The sequence below is a fragment of the Leucopleurus acutus genome (assembly GCF_964270905.1).
Source record: "Leucopleurus acutus genome assembly, chromosome: 15".
NCBI lineage: Eukaryota > Metazoa > Chordata > Mammalia > Artiodactyla > Delphinidae > Leucopleurus > Leucopleurus acutus.
Genome location: NC_139157.1, coordinates 5,899,314 through 5,923,153, shown reverse-complemented (window position 1 = coordinate 5,923,153; position 23,840 = coordinate 5,899,314). Strand labels below are relative to the sequence as shown.

The 23,840-nt window shown below is 37.0% G+C and overlaps 1 protein-coding gene across 1 annotated transcript in view; it reads left to right on the top strand.

Annotated features, from left to right (window-relative positions):
• PACRG (parkin coregulated) overlaps positions 1-23,840 on the top strand; it is a gene marked incomplete at both ends in the record, with an annotated part of 515,387 nt that overhangs the window by 62,354 nt on the left and 429,193 nt on the right. The window contains one exon of the mRNA XM_082855582.1: positions 13,772-13,906. Within this exon, the coding sequence (XP_082711708.1) occupies positions 13,772-13,906 (135 nt within the window). The remainder of the gene's footprint in view (positions 1-13,771; positions 13,907-23,840) is intronic.

Sequence of the window (23,840 nt, the reverse complement as noted above, 5' to 3'; positions counted from 1 at the left end):
ATTTGATTATTGCATCTCATTTTGTTAGGAAAGGCTATCAATCTTCTTTTTTTTTTCCTACAACAAAGAATTTAAAGAACCACCAGTGACTATTACTTTAAACAAAGAAATTTAAAAGAAATCGTGTAGTCCAACCATTGCTTTCAGAACTATTTTAGGTAACAGAGACAACATTTTGAAGTAAACTCTTAGTTCCAAGCGTGTTATAGTTCAGTTATAAAATTAAAATGACACAACCATAATTTGCTCAGCAATCTTTGGGACTTCCTTTTGTCATATAGTTATTGCAAAAGCATTTTTAAATCAAGTTATTGGATCCTAGCCTGAAAAAGTCTAGAATCCATGAAACCAAGCTTGTTATTAAGATGATAGAGCTGAGAAAAATAAGCCTTGAAATGTAAACTTGAATATGTTTCCATAGCCCCTTTGAATTTCAGTTTGTCAAAAGTAAAACAAGAAATTCATGTGCCGTCTGAGATTCCTCTTAGCTCTATATATAGGTAAATTCTCTGAGAATATTGTCCTCAATATTTGTTGAATTAATAAATACACGTTAGGTTATAGAGGTGTAGGAAGGATCTTAGAGGTCAGCTCGTGTAATTTTTTTAATCTGACACATGAGGAAGCTGAGGCTCCAAAGGGTCCAATCACTTGCCCTTGTTGTAAGGCAGCTCCAAGTTTATGCTTCTTCTTTACTGCATGTATCTTCATGATCCTTTTGGGAACAAGGCAAGACACAATTTATTGTCAAGGTGAAAAGTTAAGTCTAGTACCAAAGTCTTCTAAATTTTTTAATTGAAATATTTGTCCTTTTACTCCATGTTACTCTTTTCACTAATGCTGTATCTTTCTACTGCTACCTATCTGAAAAACTATATTATAAGCTATTTGGGTATTTGTAATCATTATATAACAATGCTAATTTAAATGCAAATTATTATATTGACAACACTAATATTAGTTTTTATATGCTAATTATATTTAAACTAGTCTCTGCAAGCACTTTAGACTAAGTTATTTCATTTTAAGTATCAAACAAGCCATATTTTAAGCAAATTTTTCCCATTTATATAAGTGCATTTCAAAATAGAACACATGGATTTTAATGTGAGAGGTTTTACATAGAAAAGAAATACGTACTGGTCTAATCAATATTGAATTTTTGCTTATAAAATTGTGGTAATAATTGATAATTACTTAAATGTAATAATAAACAGAAAATCCAAGCAAATTAATTCTGATTTAATAATTTATAACTACATAGGTTATACATAGACAAATCTGTGGTACAGCAACCATAATTCTCTAATTATTTCTACTAAAATTGTACAGAATTCAGGTTTATAGAAAATTACAATACATTTCTGCCTGGTTCCACTGAAAAGTATAGGTACCTTGCAAGGCTGAATAACATTTTCAAATGAAAAGGAACAATGCCTTAAAACCCAAAAGTTTTATATTCTGAGTGTGCAGAATTCTATACGTCTTTCTGTGACATTTATCACAATCTTACTTCTATAGAAGATTATGGGGGATATTCTTTTTTTTTTTTTTGCGGTACACGGGCCTCTCACTGTTGTGGCCTCTCCCATTGCGGAGCACAGGCTGCAGACGCGCAGGCTCAAGCAGCCATGGCTCACGGGCCCAGCCGCGGTGTGGGATCTTCCCGAACCAGGGCACGAACCCATGTCCCCTGCATCGGCAGGCGGACTCTCAACCACTGCGCCACCAAGGAAGCCTTATGGGGGATATTCTTATCTCTTTTCCTAAATGATATATATCTTGAGGATAATATATTTGACTTATCTTTTTGTCCCCAATAGTACCAAGCCTAGTGACTTGGAAATATTATGTATTCAATGCATTTTTCAATGAATGAGTGATATAGGTAATATCTATTTTAGAGCCAATTTCTTAACTCTGTTTCTAATTAATATTTTAGTTTATGTGAACATAAGTTCTTGAATTCAGATTTAAGAGTTTCTAACACAGAAAAATCTATACTTCACTTCACAAGTTCCTCTGGCTGTTCAGATAAGTGTATTAGTTATACATATATCTTGTATTCTAAAATCATTCTGGTTCCATAAGTGATTAGATAGTTTATGAATTCCAGTATTACAGTCTGTTGACAGTCTTTTCTTCCCCCATTTCCAGTTACCACTAACTTTACCCTGCTTTAACAATCACACCTTGCTAGCAGGTCAGATTTTGACAGCCCATAGGTCAGAATAACCCCCAAAGCATATATCTGGTTTTACTTCATATTCCTTATTCATTACTCAAAGCATTATAGTCTGGCTTCCACCCCATCATGCCACTACAGCTGTTTAATTTTCAGAGATCTTTCATTCTTCTTAATTGATCTCCTTGTATCATTAAAACAAAAGAAAAGCAAAATTTGTCCCTCTCATTCACTGATTTCTATGACTTACTTGCCTTCCCCATTTACTTGCCACCATTCTGACTGTACTTTCTATTCTCCTGTAGAATTCCAAATCTCCAGGTAATGTCTTGGGTTCCCAGCATTTTCCTCACTATATACTTTCCCTTTGGAAAAATTTGCTAACTTCCATAGATTTAACCCAACCACTTGATTATAGACAAACTTTGTCGACAGCCTAGATCTCCCTAATAATCTCCATACAGGTTGTTCCAGTGGTTTAATGACCAAGTCTAGTTTGTCCCCAGGCATTTCAACCATAAGGTGAAGAACCTGATCCCACCACAGTGCCGAATATGGCTTGTTAGGAAAGGTTTCTTAGGAGAGGTGAGGTTTGTGCTTAGTCATGAAGGTGATTAGTAGTTTCAGGAGAAAAAGAAGGAGGATAAAAAGGAGTAGTAAAGGGGTGAGAGAGAATAACAGATTGATAGGACAGCAAAATCAAGAAGACCAAAGAGAGCAGGGCATGCCTGAGAACTGCCAGTGTTTGGGTATAATTTATTCTTGGGTACCTGTAGAGGAATGCTGGGGAGAGCAACACAGCTTGCAAATGTCTTTGTGTGGCGTGTTTGTGGGAAATCATTTACGGATTCTAAGTAGATGAGAGATATGATTTAATTAGTCGATTAAAATATTCATTGTGCAGCTGACAGAGGAATGATCTAAACAAGGCAAAGCTGGAGGCAAAAAGAGCAAGTAAAGAAAAGAGAAAGAAACTCTCCTATAAAACATTTAAAACCTTTAAATGCTAAGTAATTAAAAATGGAAGGCAAAATGATAAGTAGATATTTGTTGTAAATGCAAACATGGTTAGTATATTTTAATATAAAAAACTCATACAAATTGATTTTAATATAGAAAAGACATGAACATACATTCACAAATGTATTCATATAGCATTTATACTAAAATGAGAAAACGTTCATCCTCATTTGTTAAACATAGTAATCCAAATTGAACAATAAGATGTTATCGACTGAATGTGTCCCCCAAAAATTTATATGTTGAAGCCCTAACCCCCAATGTGATGGAGGTGGGAACTTTGAGAGGTAATTAGGTTTATGTGATGGCTTCATGAGAGTGGGGTCTCTGTGATGGGATTAGTGTTCTTATAAGAAGAGGAAAACAGCCGAGAGCTCGCTATCTCTCTGCCATGTGAGGATCCAGTGAGACGGTAGCAGTCTGCAAGCTAGGAAGGGGGTTCTCACTGGAACCTGACCTTGCTGGCACCCTGATCTCAGATGTCCAGTCTCCAGAACTGAGAAAATAAAATTTCTCTTGTTGAAGTCATCCAGTCTGTGGTATTTTGTTATAGTAGCCCAAGCAGACTAAAACAGAAGACCTATTTAATTAGCAAATAATTTTATCAAGAATCATAAAATATAAATTTTGATCTCATCTCATACTGAAGATTCTGTCTGAAGGAAATAATATAAAATGTGGAAAATGTGATATGCCTGAAAATTTTATAATAATGTAATTACAAAAGGTGAATGAAATGGAAATAATATAAATTCCAAATATAATTGCAGATAGTTGGTAGAATATTGCTTAGCCACAAAAAATGAAAAAGTACACTAAATGGAAAGGACATAAAAATGGAAAAATGTCATTTGTATATATGTTTTTGGAAAAAGTCTAGAGAGAAAGCACAAACTTATTAATAGGTGATAGAATAGTAAGTGATTTAATAAGATTTCTCTCCATCCTACAGTTTATTATTTATGTAACTTAAACAAATTTATTATTCACATCTTTGTTGTCAGAAGCCTGCTTCATCTCTGCCTTTAGATCTCTTCAATCAATTAGTCATGTGCCTTAGGTAATTCCCCTTTAAGTTTTTCCCAACCTTCTAGTACAGTGACTGAGGACATGTCCTATAGCGGCAGACAGATTGGAAGTCAAATATCTTTCCTACTACTTCCTAGTTCTGTGATTTCTGACAGGTTTTGAACATATGTAAGCTTTAATTTTCTTGTCTGTAAGACCATTTCATATGTGTTTTGTTGAAAACTGAAACCAATAATGTTTGTAAAGAACGAATGCAGTATAAGGGGATTTCGTTTTTATTCCTGATGCCACCCTAATTCAAGGCCTTTGCCATCTCATGCTTAGACGACTCCAGTAAAGTCCAGATTGATCATCTTGACTCCACAGTCTCCTGACTCTAAGCCATCCTCTTAGGCCTCAGTGGAATAAGCTTCTTAAAATAGGTTACCTGTGTCACTTAGAAGTTTTCTCTATCACTCAACTGTTACCATAGGGCCTAACTTTTAAAGACTCCAAAGTGTGTCCACACATATTGAATATTTATTGAAACATGTATATTTTACCATATGAGGCTCTTACTAACAAAAACATTACTATCATAGTGTTTTGTTACATCATTAAATTGTTATGTTGTTAAAGCTTCTTATAAAAATTTTACCTGGTAATATAAGCTCACTTTTGTTAATGTTGAGGTGCCCTACCTACCAACAATCAGATTTGTTAACTGTTAATCTTTTGCAAGTATTTTTCTGGTTATTTGGTGACCTTAGGTATTGCATTTTTTTTGATGTATTAAAACAGTTACGACTGGCAAATATGACAGACGCTGAATTATAATACTCCTTACTCAGAAATCTAGGCTGATGGCAACCAATTTACCAGTCCCGCGGCTAACATTCCAGTGCCTGAGTAGCTCGCAGACAATCCAACTCTGGCCCACCAGCTTCTTAACCACAGTGATTTTATGAATCCGAATCTCATGCTGAAAAATTTCCTAATAAGGAAATTAGTGTCTTTGAATTTTAGTGTCTCAATGTTAGTGAGGTGGCTAAACGGACCAATTAGAAAAACACAATGTAGCTTCCCACTTGAAGTAAAAGTCTCCTTTTTTTTCTTTTTAGCAGTTTCAGTTTATGCTAAAAAATAAATCTACTGAAAAGGAAACTTTCGAACTATATGATGAAGAATTTTAGAGAAACTTCCTTCCTGCTAATTATTATTAGTTTTGTGACCATGACACAGACTGTGATCTAAGTCCTAAATCCATTACAGCACATTCAATAAATGTAGGCATATAAAGTACTGTGTCATCTGTAGTCACTTCAAAGTGCATTCAATATCTCGGTTCCCAAGTGCATTCGATTTTATTAAAAGCATTCTGCTGCAACATCCATTCATCCTAATTGGTTTATGGATAGACCCCACCATTCAAGCAAATCCTAATTGCATTTTCCCACAAATCTACTTTGATTTATGGTTCCTTATTTGCTCTATATTATTTACAATAAATCAGGAAAAAATTCTTAAGACATTAAATAAAATTTACAGTAGTCCTTGTACAAATAAGAGACTTACATAAGGATTCTTAACAGTGTTTTTGTTGGCTTTTAAAGTTGTTTAGTCAAACTATATCCATCTGTGTGATTTCCAGTAATAATATCATTATTACCTTTCCAGGAATTATATTTCATTTGGTTTTCATGTACAGATTTTTAGAACTAGTTGGAATGAATTATGTATGGAATATTAAAAAAATAGTATGTCCTTCTGTAAGGTTTCAGTGGCTACCTATATATTTGGAACAGAAAAAAATATTATCTAGGGATAGAGTGACAGAGCATCTGCATGAAGTTAGGTAATGTCCCTTTGCATTAACAAATCTAAGTGGTAATATTCTAGTCAGTTTTACAAATTATAACTCCTGAAATTCCAAGAGTTAATTTGGAATGGATCTATAGCAGAATTGAAAGAATCTAGTGTTTCAAAATAAGTAAATGGCAGAAATATAAAAACAGAGGATAACAGATACTCAATAAAATTTCCTCGCTGTTAAGTAATTGCATATTAGCATGGACAATTTTTGTAAAACTAAGCAAAGACTTCCATGGAACTGTAGGTATGGAATCATTTCTCTAGAGAGCCCATAAAAATTTATGGGAAGAAAGAGGAAGTGTAAGTTATCTGTTACAATGTATAAAAAGCCTTCTAGGCATCTTAGAAATGTATTCATTATTTAAAAAGTTTGGACAATTAGAATTTTGAGTTCTGAATCAGAAAGATTGGAGTATATTTAGAATAAGAGATATAAGGGAAAAGAGAACTTGATTTTAAGATAAATACAAAGAAAAAGGAGAAAGATGGATAATCTTAAATAAATTTTAAGTCAGCTAAATAAATGAGAGGCTTACTGTCAACAGCATAAATAATAACTTGGCATCTAAAAAACACTGAAAAAGATGGTTAGGATATGATGAGCAGACAAAAAAACCTAAATAATTGTTGTAGCTGAATTTCTTAAATGAGAAATTGTCTTTGATCTCTACTGGAATGGAAAAGAGGTCCCCAACACCCATAGTGTCAATGGAGAACACATGGGGGCAGATTGGACTTTCACCCCAGCCAGCAGTCATAAGAGGGTCTTCCCCCTTCCTGTTGGGGTGGTGTCAGACGATGCCTCGTGGAGGGACAGGCACTGCCTAGAAGTAATGAGGCCACTTCATCTGTGCTGTCAGGGTGGGGAGCAATAATGAGGCACTGCTACCCTTCCCTGTCAGGGAGGTGACAGTGGAGGCCAGTGGTGCTGAAACTCCCACCCTCACCCAGTGTTAATGAGGAGTTCCTTCCACATGGTTCAGCCGAGGCCAGGTGGGTTACCAGTACTTCTGCCCCAACCTGGTAGTAATCAGGTGGCACCCCCCACCACATTTCTGCTAGAGAGGTGTAAGAATAAACCAGCTAAAGCAGAAGGTTTAAGATCTAGAGTCTCATAACACACCAGTGTCCAGGTTTCAATAAAAAAATCAGTTGTGACACCAAGAATCAGGAAGATTGTAAAGCAAATGAAAAAAAGACAATCAATAGATGCCACACACCCCCAGTCCCTGGCAAGCACCATTCCACTCTCTGTTTCTATGAGTTCAGTTTTTTTTTAGATTCCACAAAAAAGTGAGATCATACAATATTTGTCTGTCTGACTTATTTCACTTAGCATAATGTCCTAAAGGTCTATGCATGTCATTCCAAATGGCAGGACTTCCTTCTTTTTATGGTTGAATAATAGTCCATTATATATCTCTATCTATCTATCTATCTATCTATCTATCTATCTATCTATCTATCTATCTATGTATCATACCATATATATATACCTATTTATCCATTAAAAATTAATTTTTCAAAAATATAAAAAGTGAGGTATCTGTATACAAATAATAATAACACACATGTACACATGCACACGCATATGTACTATTGCACTATAACTTTCTGTAAATACATATGCATGCTGGCTATGTTTTCTTTCTTTAGTTTATGTTCTACCACTTCTGGGAGGTGTTAAAATGGTGACATGATGGTAAATAGTAATTTTTTTTGATGTAAATTCTTGGCAAAATAAAAAACTGTTGATTCTTTATCATTTCCCAAAAATATGTTTCAAAATTTATTGCTCCATGAATTGCAAAAGTCCATCTCTACAGTTTCCATTATACTAACATTGTTGAGAATGTCCTCCTTTATATATAGCAACCAACTCAGAACTCTGCACAAAGTAGTTGCTGTATGCATATGGTCATTTAACAATTGAATGAAATTGGCTGAAAAATTCTAATACCAGAAAAAATTTTAAATCTTCAATAAGTAAGAGTAAATCTTGCTTCTCCACTGTCCAGTGTCATTTCAGTTACTTACGTAATCATTTGCTGCGAATAATGTTCTATGTAGTGAAGAACATTTTAAACTCTAATAAATGCCTTTATGTTACCTCACTCTTCAATTCCACTTCAGCATTTAACCATCTTAATAAGGTATTTCTTAATCTCCTACTCAGTTTCTTTTTTTTTTCTGTTTATGGGATTTTATTTTATTTTATTTTATTTACATCTTTATTGGAGTATAACTGCTTTACAATGGTGTGTTAGTTTCTGCTTTATAACAAAGTTAATCAGTTATACATATACATATGTTCCCATATCTCTACCCTCTTGCATCTCCCCCCACCACCCTCCCTATCCCACACCTCCAGGCGGTCACAAAGCACCGAGCTGATCTCCCTGTGCTATGCAGCTGCTTCCCACTAGCTATCTACCTTACGTTTGGTAGTGAATATATGTCCATGCCTCTCTCTTGCTTTGTCACAGCTTACCCTTCCCCCTCCCCATATCCTCAAGTCCATTCTCTAGAAGGTCTGTGTCTTTATTCCTGTCTTACCCCTAGGTTCTTCACGACATTTCGTTTTTCTTAAATTCCATATATATATGTGTTAGCATACGGTATTTGTCTTTCTCTTTCTGACTTACTCACTCTGTATGATAGACTCTAGGTCTATCCACCTCATTACAAACAGCTCAATTTCGTTTCTTTTTATGGCTGAGTAATATTCCATTGTATATATGTGCCACATCTTCTTTATCCATTCATCCGATGATGGACAGTTAGGTTGTTTCCATCTCCGGGCTATTGTAAATAGAGCTGCAATGAACATTTTGGTACATGACTCTTTTTGAATTATGGTTTTCTCAGGGTATATGCCCAGTGGTGGGATTGCTGGGTCATATGGTGGTTCTATTTGTAGTTTTTTAAGGAACCTCCATACTATTCTCCACAGTGGCTGTGTCAATGTACATTCCCACCAAAAGTGCAAGAGGGTTCACTTTTCTCCACACCCTCTCCAGCATTTATTGTTTCTAGACTTTTTCTATCCTGGAGAATGTTCCATGAGCACTTGAGAAAAATGTGTATTCTGTTGTTTTTGGATGGAATGTCCTATAAATATCAATTAAGTCCATCTTGTTTGATGTATCATTTAAAGCTTGTGTTTCCTTATTTATTTTCATTGTGGATGATCTGTCCATGGGTGAAAGTAGGGTGTTAAAGTCCCCTACTATGAATGTGTTACTGTCGATTTCCCTTTTTATGACTGTTAGTATTTGCCTTATGTATTGAGGTGCTCCTATGTTGGGTGCATAAATATTTACAATTGTTATATCTTCTTCTTGGATCGGTCCCTTGATCATTATGTAGTGTCCTTCTTTGTCTCTTGTAATAGTCTTTATTTTAAAGTCTATTTTGTCTGATATGAGAATTGCTACTCCAGCTTTCTTTTGGTTTCCATTTGCATGAAATATCTTTTTCCATCCCCTTACTTTCAGTCTGTATGTGTCTCTAGGTCTGAAGTGGGTCTCTTGTAGACAGCAAATATATGGGTCTTGTTTTTGTATACATTCAGCCAATCTGTGTCTTTTCGTGGGAGCATTTAGTCCATTTACATTTAAGGTAATTATCGATATGTATGTTCCTATTCCCATTTTCTTAATTGTTTTGGGTTCATTATTGTAGGTGTTTTCCTTCTCTTGTGCTTCTTGCCTGGAGAAGTTCCTGTAGCAGTTGTTGTAAAGCTGGTTTTGTGCTACTAAACTCTCTCAGCTTTTGCTTGTCTGTAAAGGTTTTAATTTCTCCATCAAATCTGAATGAGATCCTTGCTGGGTAGAGTAATCTTGGTTGTAGGGTTTTCTCCTCCATCACTTTAAATATGTCCTGCCAGTCCCTTCTGTCTTGCAGAGTTTCTGCTGAGAGATCAGCTGTTAACCTTATGGGGATTCCCTTGTGTGTTACTTGTTGTTTTTCCCTTGCTGCTTTTAATATATTTTCTTTGTATTTAATTTTTGGCAGTTTGATTAATATGTGTCTTGGCGTGTTTCTCCTTGGATTTATCCTGTATGGGACTCTCTGTGCTTCCTGGACTTGATTAACTATTTCCTTTCCCACATTAGGGAAGTCTTCAACTATAATCTCTTCAAATATATTCTCAGTCCCTTTCTTTTTCTCTTCTTCTTCTGGAACCCCTATCATTCGAATGTTGGTGCGTTTAATGTTGTCCCAGAGGTCTCTGAGACTGTCCTCAGTTCTTTTCATTCTTTTTTCTTTATTCTGCTCTGCAGTAGTTATTTCCACTAGTTTATCTTCCAGGTCACATCCATTCTTCTGCCTCAGTTATTCTGCTATTGATCCCATCTAGAGTATTTTTAATTTCAATTATTGTGTTGTTCATCATTGTTTGTTTCATCTTTAGTTCTTCTAGGTCCTTGTTAAATGTTTCTTGCATTTTGTCCATTCTATTTCCAAGATTTTGTATCATCTTTACTAACATTATTCTGAATCCTTTTTCAGGTAGACTGCCTATTTCCTCTTCATTTGTTAGGTCTGGTGGGTTTTTATCTTGCTCCTTCATCTGCTGTGTGTTTTTCTGTCCTCTCATTTTGCTTATCTTACTGTGTTTGGGGTCTCCTTTCTGCAGGCTGCAGGCTCGTAGTTCCCGTTGTTTTTGGTGTCTCTCCCCAGTGGCTAAGATTGGTTCAGTGGGTTGTGTAGGCTTCCTGGTGGAGGGGACTAGGGCCTGTGTTCTGGTGGATGAGGCTGGATGTTGTCTTTTTTGTGGGCAGGTCCACGTCTGGTGGTGTGTTTTGGGGTGTCTGTGGACTTATTATGATTTTAGGCAGCCTCTCTGCTAATGGGTGGGGTTGTGTTCCTGTCTTGCTAGTTGTTTGGCATGGGGTGTCCAGCACTGCAGTTTGCTGGTCATTGAGTGAAGCTGGGTGCTGGTGTTGAGATGGAGATCTCTGGGAGATTTTCGCCATTTGAATTATGTGGAGCTGGGAGGTCTCTTGTGGACCAGTGTGCTGACGTTGGCTCTCACACCTCAGAGGCACAGCACTGACTCCTGGCTGCAGCACCAAGAGCCTTTCATCCACACGGCTCAGAATAAAAGGGAGAAAAAGTAGAAAGAAAGAATTAGTAGAAAAAGAATGAAAGAAAGAAAGAAAGAAAGAAAGGAGGGAGGGAGGGAGGGAGGAAGGAAGGAAAAAAGAAAGAAAGAAGATAAAGTAAAATAAAATAAAGTAAGATAAAATACAATAATGTTATTAAAATAAAAAATAATTATTAAGAAAAAATAAAGAAAACAAAACAAAACCAAAACAACAACAAAAAAACGGACGGATAGAACCCTAGGACAAGAGGAAGCAAAGCTATACAGCATAAATCTTGCTCTCAAAGTCCACCTCCTCGGTTTGGGATGATTTGTTGTGTATTCAGGTATTCCACAGACATCAAGTTGATTGTGGAGCTTTAATCCGCTGCTCCTGAGGCTGCTGAGAGAGATTTCCCTTTATCTTTGTTCTCACAGCTCCCGGGGTTCAGCTTTGGATTTGGCCCCGCCTCTGCATGTAGGTCGCCGGAGGGCGTCTGTTCTTCGCTCAGACAGGACGGGGTTAAAGGAGCCGCTGATTCGGGGGCTCTGGCTCATTCAGGCGCGGGGGAGGGAGGGGCACGGAGTGCGGGGCGGGCCTGCGGCGGCAGAGGCCGACGTGACGTTGCACGAGCCTGAGGCGCGTCGTGCGTTCTTCCAGAGGAGCCGTCCCTGGATCCCGGGACCCTGACAGTGGCGGGCTGGACAGGCTCCCCGGCAGGTGGGTGTGGATAGTAACCTGTGCTCGCACACAGGCTTCTTGGTGGCGGCAGCAGCAGCCTTAGCGTCTCATGCCCGTCTCTGGGGTCCACGCTTTTAGTCGCGGCTCGCGCCCATCTCTGGAGCTCCTTTAAGCAGCGCTCTTAATCCCCTCTCCTCAGCAAAGAGGGAAGAACAAGTCTCTTGCCTCTTCGGCAGCTCCAGACTTTTCCCCGGACTCCCTCCCGGCCAGCCGTGGCGCACTAACCCCCTGCAGGCTGTGTTCACGCCGCCAACACCCGTCCTCTGCCGATGCTCCGACCGAAGCCAGTGCCTCAACTCCCAGCCCCGCCCGCCCCGGCGGGTGAGCACACAAGCCTCTCCGGCTGGTGAGTGCCGGTCGGCCCTGATCCTCTGTGCGGGAATCTCCCCGCTTTGCCCTCCGTAGCCCTGTTGCTGTGCTCTCCTTCGCGGCTCCGAAGCTTTCCCCCTCCGCCTCCTGCAGTCTCCGCCCGTGAAGGGGCTTCCTAGTGTTTGGAAACCTTTCCTTCCTCACAGCTCCCTCCCACTGGTGCAGGTCCCGTCCCTATCCTTTTGTCTCTGTTTATTTTTTCTTTTGCCCTACCCAGGTACGTGGGGGGTTTCTTGCCTTTTGGGAGGTCTGAGGTCTTCTGCTTCTGCCAGCTTTCAGTAGGTGTTCTGTAGGAGTTGTTCCACGTGTAGATGTATTGCTGGTGTATCTGTGGGGAGGAAGGTGATCTCCGCGTCTTACTCTTCCGCCATCTTCCCGGAAGCTCCCTCAGTTTCTAATATTAGTCTTTATGTGTGCTTCAGATAAAATGTATTTGTCATTATATAATATATAATATTTGTTATATTAGATATATTTTATATATACTTTGTTAAAATTATTTTCCACACAGATTAAAAATTAATATGGCATCAAATAAAATATTAAGATAGTAGGTAAATTATTTGCTCTCTTGTCTATTTAAGAATTAACAAAATAATTGTTTTTATTAAACTAATGGATGACTAATATTTACCTTTTTTTTTACAAACAGGTAAAGATAATAATGTTTAGACTATATATAAGGAACCGTACAGCTGACTATCATTTTCTAATGATAGTCATTCACTAATCACTTTGAATTTTGTAACATAATGAATTAGCTCATATGTAAATAATGCAGATTTAAAAGTTGTAGTGAATGTGAATAACTCAATATGAAATGTTTCTTCTTTCATAAAACTCATAATTTGGCAGGTGAAAGATTCTCATATAATCTCTTCTAATGTTTCTTTCTCATAAATTCATGTTACCAAATGTATGCTATGCACACACAGTAGACCACCATTTTTCTTCTTAAACTCTCTCATTTATCATCACTTAATTTTATATCACATTTTTATGGTTTTATGGTTAATACTTATAACATGAGAACATATCCTAACATTTTATTTATATAGAAAGATTTGAAGGACATATTTTAAATTTATTTCTGGAGTATTCTATAAAGTATATCAGACCTGAGATTAGAATTTGCAATTATTAAGAATCTTAGAAGTTTTAACACTCTGAACTTAGTTGCTTCTATTAAAATGTTTTCCTTAAAAGTTCAGGCTTTTCTTCTTTATAAAGTGATATTTTAAGGTGACATTTTCTAGGAATGCTTTGTAAAGTAGCTTGAAATAAAGTAAATCCTTAACAGTTATTATAAAATAATTTTCTTCTCCAAATGTTTGTATTAGTGAGATTTCGGTTGTTCATTATTAAGATAATTTGGTTTGTCTTCCAGAACATTTTATACAAAATGAAACATAAAAGCCAAAGTTTTTTCACTGTGCATTTTCCAATGTGTTTTAAAACCTGATTCCTATTTTTTTCTTTAAAGGTGAGAGGCCCTCCACCTGCAGGAGCATTTAAAGAAAGACCAACGAAGCCCACAGCGTTTCGAAAATTTTATGAACGAGGGGACTTCCCAATTGCCCTTGAACATGATTCGAAAGGAAACAAGATAGCGTGGAAGGTAAGTCAGGGCACAGCTGGGAGAACCAGCTGTGCTCCCTGTGGAAGTGACATTTCCCAATGTCAAACAAACTTGGCTGATAAGTGAATAAGCTGGAGTGATTTCTCAGTGAATGGAAGATGGTAGGTAAGCTCTGAGAGAAAGCCCCCCTGTGTCAGCTGTCCACCTTGACTAACAATTAAATTATAGCCTGCAAAAAAGAAAATGACAGAGTTGCTTTGCCTTAGAGAATTGTGTGCTGACCAGTTCATCTCTATTTTTATGAGAACCTGGCATCCCAGCCTGTTTCAGGCAGTCCATCAAATTATGGAACTGGTGGCTGGATACAAAGAACAACAGCCATTTATCTCCCCAAAATTTCACCTTCCTGCAGGACACTTCCAAATGGAAGCTTTAATTACCTGAATGGATAGGTCAAGATTGTCTGCTCCCTGGAAATGCAGTGTGGAATACAAAAGAGGGCCGGTTCTCTCTGCTGCCCTCTCCTCTCTGCAGTACGTGTCAGCCAGCACAGTGGCTGTCATACGTGCCCTGTTAGAGGCTGACCTCCGCTGCTGAGACCATTACAGCACCGACATTTTTCTGACAAAAGGTTAATTGGTTTCAAAATAAATGTATTGCCTAATGACTCCATTTTAATGTGGCTGTTTCCTTCTAAAAGGCTCATTGATGTTATTTGTAAAAACTTGCCAGTCTCTTAACTGAAGAAGGCTTTTACATTTAATTTGAAAAATGAATGCTGATCTCTAACCAGCTTCTGCTATTTAATTATTTTTTGTTATCAAGAACTTTGCTTTGGGTGATATTTATCAGCTAAAAGGGCTTCTCTGCCTAAAGAAAGAAAAGCAGTTGCACATGTGTGAGCATCACATCAGGTTAAGGAACATAAAAGGCTTTGCCAGATATTTTAAATTTAGCAACTGATCCATGTAATAAAAAAGTCCCACAGTAGTATCTGAAGGGTGAACATCAGGATTGTTTATAATTAGTAACAAATAAATTTATGTTTAAAAATAAAAATGATCAAAGTGTAGAATTCATCAAAGTAAATAGCTCAGAAATTCATTAAAATTAACCTTTTCCTTCTTTTATGGAAAACCTGAAAGAATTGTTTGCATTATTTCTAGTATGTCTTTAAATGTTTTCATATAATTATCAACCATTTTGAAATCTTGAGCAGTCACATGATATCCAGTTATTGAACTTAGAATTATTAAAAATTGTTTGGCAAGAGAAATCTGAAGATACCCTTGTTATTAAGTTTTGTCATAATTTTTTTAGGAGAATGAAGGACATTATTATCCTGGTTTTAATCATCTCTCTTAAAATTTGCATTTGTTATGTGAAAATGTGCATAATGAGAAAAAATTTATAGCAAGTATAACTAATTTACATATTTTATTCTTAAAAACTTTAATTTGGGGTTTTGTTTGTATTTGATTAGTTAGATGGATTTTGTGTGTGTTTGTCTATGTACCAATTCATTCACGATCACATAGTGCAGGTTCTTAAGAACTTGATTCCTTTTGAGTAAAAGAATATGCCATATTTCTTTATAAAAAGTGAGTCGATTTTTGGTGTTTTAAGTAATTTAGCACATAAAAATTCTATCAATAAAAAGAATTCATAGTTTTTTTGACCTGTTTGAATAATCGTATGAGTAACTTTTAGAAATGTCAAGAGACTAGAAAAAATTCATCTTGAAAATAATAAAAATATAGATGAATCACTTTGCTTTATCTGTGATAATCCAACAGTCAGATGGGATATAAATTGCTTTTCTTTTTTATAACTATATTAATTCTTTTAAGCTACTATTGACTACTGTACTGATTCAGCAAGCTAAAAAGTCAGAATAAAGAGGAAGCAATTTATATGCTGCCACTGGTAGGATAGTAGCATACATTTAAAGAAACATCTTATCCTATAACCGGTAGACTTCTACCTTTTAAAGCTTTAACAACCGGATTTCAATTGTACTACTGTAATGTTGAAGATAAAACATTAAAATTATTAAGCACAGGCTTGTGAGCAGTCTCTCAATATATTCATATTTATTCCTTGGCACATGTACTATGGGGAAAGTCCGGTACTTGGTAAGACCAGAGGCCTTCTTTTAGGATGCCATTTCTAAGGAAGGGACCTTGAATGTTGAAGGAAGCAGGGCTCTGCATGCACCCCACAAAAACAAACTAACTGAACATCCCCAGACCCTGAACTGTACTTCGCCGTGTGTGGACAGAGCCCTGGTCAAGCAAACTTCTCATCTCATGTCATAGCTCGCCCCTTGCTGAAGGCTCCTGAGTAGCTCTGATTCCCAGGAAAATACCTGTCCTCTCTCCACACTCCCTGTGACACCCCTGGGGCTCCAAGGGCGGTGGTGAGTACCTGAAATGGTGTGTATAATTAAGTGGCAAGGAGATCCATTTCCTTTATCAGAATTTCAAGAGGCCTGAAAGGCAGTGACTTTAGGGCAGAAGTCACTGACCTAAACCCTGATGAAGACTTCCCCAGCATCTCAGGCTCATTCCGGTCTGTAAAGTTGCTGAGAGAGGATCCCTGCCCAAGACCTCAAATTCCCCCTCTTTTTGTTCTGGATTAGCTGACCTGATCATCACCATATTAGAAATCACCATATATTCTTGAAATAACAAAGGCACTCTACAGTAATACTTAATAAATGACTTACTAAAGTCAGAACATAGAAGTAAAAGTCAGAGACAGGCAAATGTCTTCGCAGGGTTAGGTTTCTCAACCCACATCCTGAGCTACCATCATAGTTTAGGGCACATGAAGTGTGCCCTATTTGTTCCACATGTCAAAACAACAGGGCAAACCAAATGCCACAATCCGTGCAGTTTAGTATATTCCTTGCGGTATCACTAAAGATCTGAGCACTGTTTAATGCAGCTTTCTGCAGTGGTGGAAATGTTCTGCATCTGTACTGTCTAATACATTACAAATAGCCATATGTGGCCGTTAAGCACTTGAAATGTCCCCAGAGAGACTGAGGAACTAAATTTTAAATTTTAATTAATTTTAATTTAAATAGCCACTGGTTACCATATTAGACAGTGCTGCTCTACATTAAGATAATGACAGTCAAGTAGAGAACAAATGTATGGATACCAAGGGTGAAAGGGGTGGGGTGGGAGGAATTGGGAGACTGGGATTGACACATATACATTATTGATACTATGTATAAAATGGGAACATACTGTATAGCTCAGGGAGCTCTACCTAACACACTGTGGTAACCTAAATGGGAGGGAAGTCCAGAAGTGAGGGGATAGCTGTATGTGTATGGCTGATTCATTTTGTCGTGCAGTGGAGGCTAATACAGCATTGTAAAGCAACCATACTCCAATAAAAATTAATTTAAAAAAAAGTTAAATGCCCAGGATTCAGAGCTGGTTTCCTGTCTTATGATGGACTCCTCATTGTGTCTGTGGATTTTATGAAGGCTCTTTACTGCCTACTTTTTTTATTGCCATATCTCTAGATATTCTCCAAAGTAAATATGTAATCTCTCAATATTCAGGATGTAGTAAAATAAAGCATTTAGCTCAAGAAAAAGATAATGGTAGTCAAAAATAAATGCCTGAACCTGCTAGCCAGATAGGAGACTATCGCTATGTAAGAATTTTTATTAAAATAAAAAAATAAGACTGATTTGTGCACCTTTATCATGGCTGGGCTTATACATTCCTTGGTTAACATGAAAGAAGTTTTGCAAAATATTTGTAGTGAAATTTTCTATATACTTATCAGTGGCAAGTTAATGATTATGAAAGATAATAGATTTAATCTAGATTATGAAATGTACCAGGCAAGCTCTGCATACTTTTTTATTTTTAAATATGCATTTTCTAAATATAGCTGAAGAATTTTTGATTGTGAATGGTTGAATCCATTATAAAGCATACTAATTGCTCTAAACATTTAATCCACTTACTTTTCTGCATTTTTCTTGACTCTACTAACTTTCAGGAAACATGGCTTTGTTCTGTTGCTGATATGTTCAATATCCAGAGTACAAGCAACAGAAGTTGATCAAGAGCCAACTCTTCTGAATAAGTTACAAAGCAGATAATCAGCATGAACAATGGACATTTAAAAATTGTGTTTCCACACCTTAAATTTCCGTTATTCAGTCTCCTGTAATTTTGTGATATGTGTCATACCCCTTTATAAGCATAGTGTGTGTGGGGGTGAGGCTCTACCTAGAGGACACTCTGAAGAGAAGAAATGTCATACAAACTTGCAGAGCTTTCGGCATACTGTCTCAACTTCTTCTACGTAAAGGAGGGCTCTCTGGCCTTACATTTAGGTCTTTAATCCATTTTGAGTTTATTTTTCTGTATGGTGTTAGGAAGTGTTCTAATTTCATTCTTTTATATGTAGCTGTCCAGTTTTCCCAGCACCACTTATTGAAGACACTGTCTTTGCTCCATTGTATATTCTAGCTTCCTTTGTCATAGATTAGGTGGCCATAGGTGCTTGGGTTTATCTCTGGGCTTTCTATCCTGTTCCATTGATCTATATTTCTGTTTTTGTGCCAGTACCATACTGTCTTGATTACTATAGCTTTGTAGTTTAGTCTGAAGTCAGGGAGCCCGATTCCTTCCGCTCCATTTTTGTTTCTCAAGACTGCTTTTGATATTTGGGGTCTTTTGTGTCTCCATACAAATTGTAAAATTTTTTATTCTAGTTCTGTGAAAAATGCCATTGATAATTTGATAGGGATTGAATTGACTCTGTAGATTGCTTTGGGTAGTCACTTTCACAATATTGATTCTTCCAATCCAAGAATATGGTGTATCTCTCCATCTGTTTGTGTCGTCTTTGATTTCTTTCATCAGTATCTTATAGTTTTCTGTGGTAGGTTTATTCCTAGGTATTTTATTCTTTTTGTTGCAATGGTCAATGGGATTGTTTCCTTAATTTCTCCTTCTGATCTTTTGTTGTTAGTGTATAGGAATGCAAGTGATCTCTGTGTATTAGTTTTGTATCCTGTGACTTTACTAAATTCATTGATGAGCTCTAGTAGTTTTCTGGTGGCATCTTTAGGATTTTCTATGTATAGTATCATGTCATCTGCAAACAGTGATGGTTTTACTTCTTCTTTGCCAATTTGTATTCCTTTTATATCTTTTTCTCCTCTGATTGCCATGGCTAGGACTTCCAAAATTATGGACTAAAGACCTAAATGTAAGGCCAGACACTGTAAAACTCTTAGAGGAAAATCTAGGCAGAACACTCTTTGACATAAATTGCAGCAAGATCTTTTTTGGCCCGCCTCCAAGAGTAATGAGAATAAGAATAAAAATAAACAAATGGGACCTAAAGAAACTTAAAAGCTTTTGCACAGCAAAGGATACCATAAGCAAGACGAAAAGACAACCCTCGGAATGGGAGAAAATATTTGCAAATGAATCAACAGACAAAGGATTAATCTCCAAAATATACAAACAGTTCATGCCGCTCAATATCAAAAGAGAAACAACCCAATCAAGAGATGGGTGGAAGACCTAACTAGACATTTCTCCAAAGAAGACATACAGATGCCAACAAACACATGAAAAGCTGCTCAACATCACTAATTATTACAGAAATGCAAATCAAAACTACAAGGAGATATCACCTCACACCAGTCAGAACAGCCGTCATCAAAATATATACAAACAATAAATGCTAGAGAAGGTGTGGAGAAAAGGGAACCCTCTTGCACTGTTGGTGGCAATGTAGATTGATACAGCCACTGTGGAGAACAGTAAGGACATTCCTTAAAAAAGTAAAAATAGAACTATCATATGACCCAGCAATCCCACTCCTGGGCATATACCCAGAGAAAACCGTAATTCAAAAAGACACATGCACCCCAATGTTCATAGCAGCACTATTTACAATAACCAGGTCATGGAAGCAGCGTAAATGTCCATCAACAGATGAATGGATAAAGAAGAGGTGGTACATATATACAGTGGAATATTTCTCAGCCATAAAAAAGAATGAAATTGGGTCATTTGTAGAGACATGGATGGACCTGGAGACTGTCATACAGAGTGAAGTAAGTCAGAAAGAGAAAAACAAATATCGTATATTAACGCATATATATGGAATCTGAAAAAATTGGTGTAGACGATCTTGTCTGCAGGGCAGAGGTGGAGACACAGACGTAGAGAACAGACATGTGGGTACCCGGGGGCGAGGGGGGGTGGGATGAACTGGGAGATTGGGATTGACATATATACAGTATTGATACTATGTATAAAGTAGATAACTGGTGAGAGCCTGCTGTATAGCACAGGGAACTCTACTCAGCGCTCTGTGGTGACCTAGATGAGAGGGAAATTTGAAAAGGAGGGGATATATATGTATGTGTAGCTGATTCACTTTGCTCTACAGTATAAACTGGCACGATATTTTAAAGCAACTATACTCCAATAAAAAATAATAATAAAAAAAAGGAGGATTGAAGCAAGGCATAAGTGTAGAATGTGGTCCTTTGGTGGAAGGGAGCTGTAAATTGCACCAAAGTCAAGCATTAAAGCACGAGTCATAGGAGAATATAAAAGTATGTGGGCGTTTACACCGCTTTTCTGGGAACTATCCTCTCGCTTCTGCCACTAGACATTCTCCACCCATCAGTTTAGACAACCTTCAGGTCTCCTGAGGAGTCGTCTTCTCCCTCTTCCCCCTCCTCATCTTCTCCTTCCTTCTCCTCCCCCTCCTCCCTCTACTTTCCCTTCTCCTTCCCTTCTTCCTTCTCCCCTTGCCCCTCTCCTCTCCACCCTCACTATTTTCCTTCTCGTCTGCTTCCTCCTCTTCCTCCCCTTTCCCTTTCTCCTTCCTCCCCCTCTTCCTCCTCCTTATACTCTTTTTGTTTGTTACTTCCCAGAATCCACATTTCCTCCCTTCATTTCTTCAGGAGAAGGAGCCAGGAGTCCATTCTAGTTCCCTATTTTGGGCAGGAATCTGAAATAACTTCAAGTAGTCACTCAAAAGAACTTGAAATACTACTTGTTACTTACACACTTAATGAGGAGCAAACTATGAATCATCGGTGCACTATGAAATTCACTGTTTTATTATAAATTCTAATTCCAAGACATTGTTTTAAAATTGTGCGAGAATACTATTTTATAGTATTCAATGTAGACCTTGGGAGAAAGATTTGGAGAAAAATAGATTGGATTTTAAAAAATAACTATATGGTGTTATAAACCATTCAGTTATTCTGATGAACTAAGATGAAAACAGCTACAACTACACTAAGGTGTCTCTGAATTTCTTTACTTTATAGACATTTTGTTGCAGCAGATATTAGTAGAAATTACCTTTCTCCATCTGTCCTTGATACCGTGCTACATGATAGAATGTGACATGCACTGGCATGCACTGAGAGTCTTGTTTTCCACTAAATTTCTTATGAACATGCTTAAGGATGTTCCAGACATTAGAAAGGTTTGAATAAGAAATAGATATTAACTGTCTAGCCAAATCAAGATATAATGAAAACCCTATGACAAATGTGACTAAAATCACAAACTTTCAAATTGTCTCAAAAAGGGAAAAGCTCAAAATGGACTTGTACTTTGCCTCAAACTCCCCTCTCTCAGCACCTTATAACCCCTCATATGGCAATGTTGTGGTGACATTTTTTTAACCAACAAGTAATATGTGTATTCATTTATATATTTTATCCCACTTTAATACTAAAAGATTTTAAATTGTTTTAGAAAGAACTATAAAATACAGAAATTTAGCATATAATAGGAAAGATGAGAGAAAATGAAAACCAGATAGGGTCTACAATGGAGCCAATAGCAAGGCTAATGAAAATGACATATCCTAAAGACTTCAAAGGCAGGGACTCTGTATACCTAGTTTGTTCACTCCTTTATCCCAGTGCTATGCCTGAAAGAGTATCTGGCACAGAGGTGGTGCCCAGTGATGTGTACTGAATGAATGTAAAACATCCTGCAACTGGTTTTACTTCTCTAGACACTGTTTCGCAACCATGCTTCTCACTCTCTAGTCCTTACTCTCATCTGTGATGACCATGTACTGAATGATTGGTGTGGCTCTTTTTAATTGGGAGGTCTAAGAAAGTTTGTTTCACAGTTACTAAAGTATCTATATTTTGAGATGTTCACGAAATACTTCAAAGAACAAACATTGATTAGAAATTAGCCATAGAGGCCAAGTCTTCTGGTAGCAAATTAAGAAGATCAGCACCAGCAAGTTAATTTGAATGCACAGTCCAGAGTTATATGCAATAGTTTCTGTAGGTTGAACTTTTACCTTGAAAGACTTAGGTTATATGTAATGCTTTACCCATGATTACTGATTTCTTAAATTTCTTGAATTCCAAAATGACAAGTTTGTTTTTCTTTCTAAATGACTAAAAATGTATGTCCAGTCTGGACATCCAAGTAAAGAAATGCTGTGCCTAAGTTAATTAAAAGCCTAACTTTGTTTTAAAAATTTCTGCTGATGGTGGCTGGACTATACCTTCAATTCTGTATTGACCCCCTAGTTGCTAAAACTCATGTGTGACTCTATTCAGAATTTTTTCTCCAGTATGTTCTCTCTTTTTTTTCAGTTCTTAGAGGCATTGGTATTCATGAACTATAAAAAGCTCTGTCAGTGTGACTGTTTTCATTGACATAACTGATAATTTCCTACCAGGAAGAATATTTATTGAATATAATTATTATTGAAATGTGCACTAATTTTCTTACAATTAAGATCAGCCCCAAACCACGATAGCTCATTATCTGTAAATACTACTGCATTTTAAAGTAAGTCACACTGTGATATGATACCTAATCCATTAACCCTCAGTATATTGTTCTAAAAACTCTCTAATTTTGATTAATAATTTAGTCCTCTGGTGCCTTCAATTTCTTAATGTTTCAGTTTCTTAAGGATTCAAAGAATTAATGCCGTATCTATTACCCCATTAGGCAAAATCGATATTGATCTTTAAAATCTTATAGGCAAATTTCTTTGAGTTGAATAATTTGTTGCACATGAAGAAGAATGAATGTATTCATGGAATTGTCCTGGGCTTCTATTTCTTTTGATAACTGTCAAAGTTTGAGTTTGGATAACAGGCCTTAGTAGAATTTGTAAGGCAAATTTTACAAGAGAAGTGACAATTTACCTGATTTTTCTACAAGAGAGCTGCCACATTTCCACTATTAATTCCTCTGTGATTAATTAATAGACAGAGCTTATTCTAGAAGTCTTGAAAAAAATAATCTCCTGGCAATTACTGTGCTGTTCTGTGTTTTTTTGAGGAGGGGACTGCATGAACAATTAATGCCATTCTTTTATTTGATGTGAATTGCTATGTCTTAGAAGTGTACAGCATGAAAATACAACCATGTATCAGAAATAACTTTAATTTAAATTGGTTAGATGACCTCTGAAAGCTAGATGAAAGATTTTCTGCTGAATGGGCTGGTGCTCCCTGCTGCCTATATAATTTATGTGAGAAATTAGTGTGAATGGTTCACTTTTATGGAGCAGTGCTGCTTGTAGCAAGCCTGCAGAAACAATTTTCCCCCAAGCCTCCATCTGTTCTTCAAACTAGGGCATATTGCCATCTCATCGAGCTTGAAAGTCAACTGATTTATAACTCCTGGAAAGTGCATAGATTGAAAAGAAAGGTTGGCCGCTGCTATGTGACAGTGATTTGGTAGGCATTGGCTAAAGACAATTCACATCCCAAGAGAAACAAGCAGTGCTGTAAGTTTCATCTCAGTGGACTGACATCTAGAAGAAAAACAAATCACTCCTGCTTTTCAAGTTACACAACCCCCTGCTGTTGAAAAGTAGGCGTGGTCTTTGCAGTGCAAGGGTGCCACAGCTAAGATACCCTATCACTGTCCCGTGAAGAAGTGGGATTGTTGCCACCCTCCCA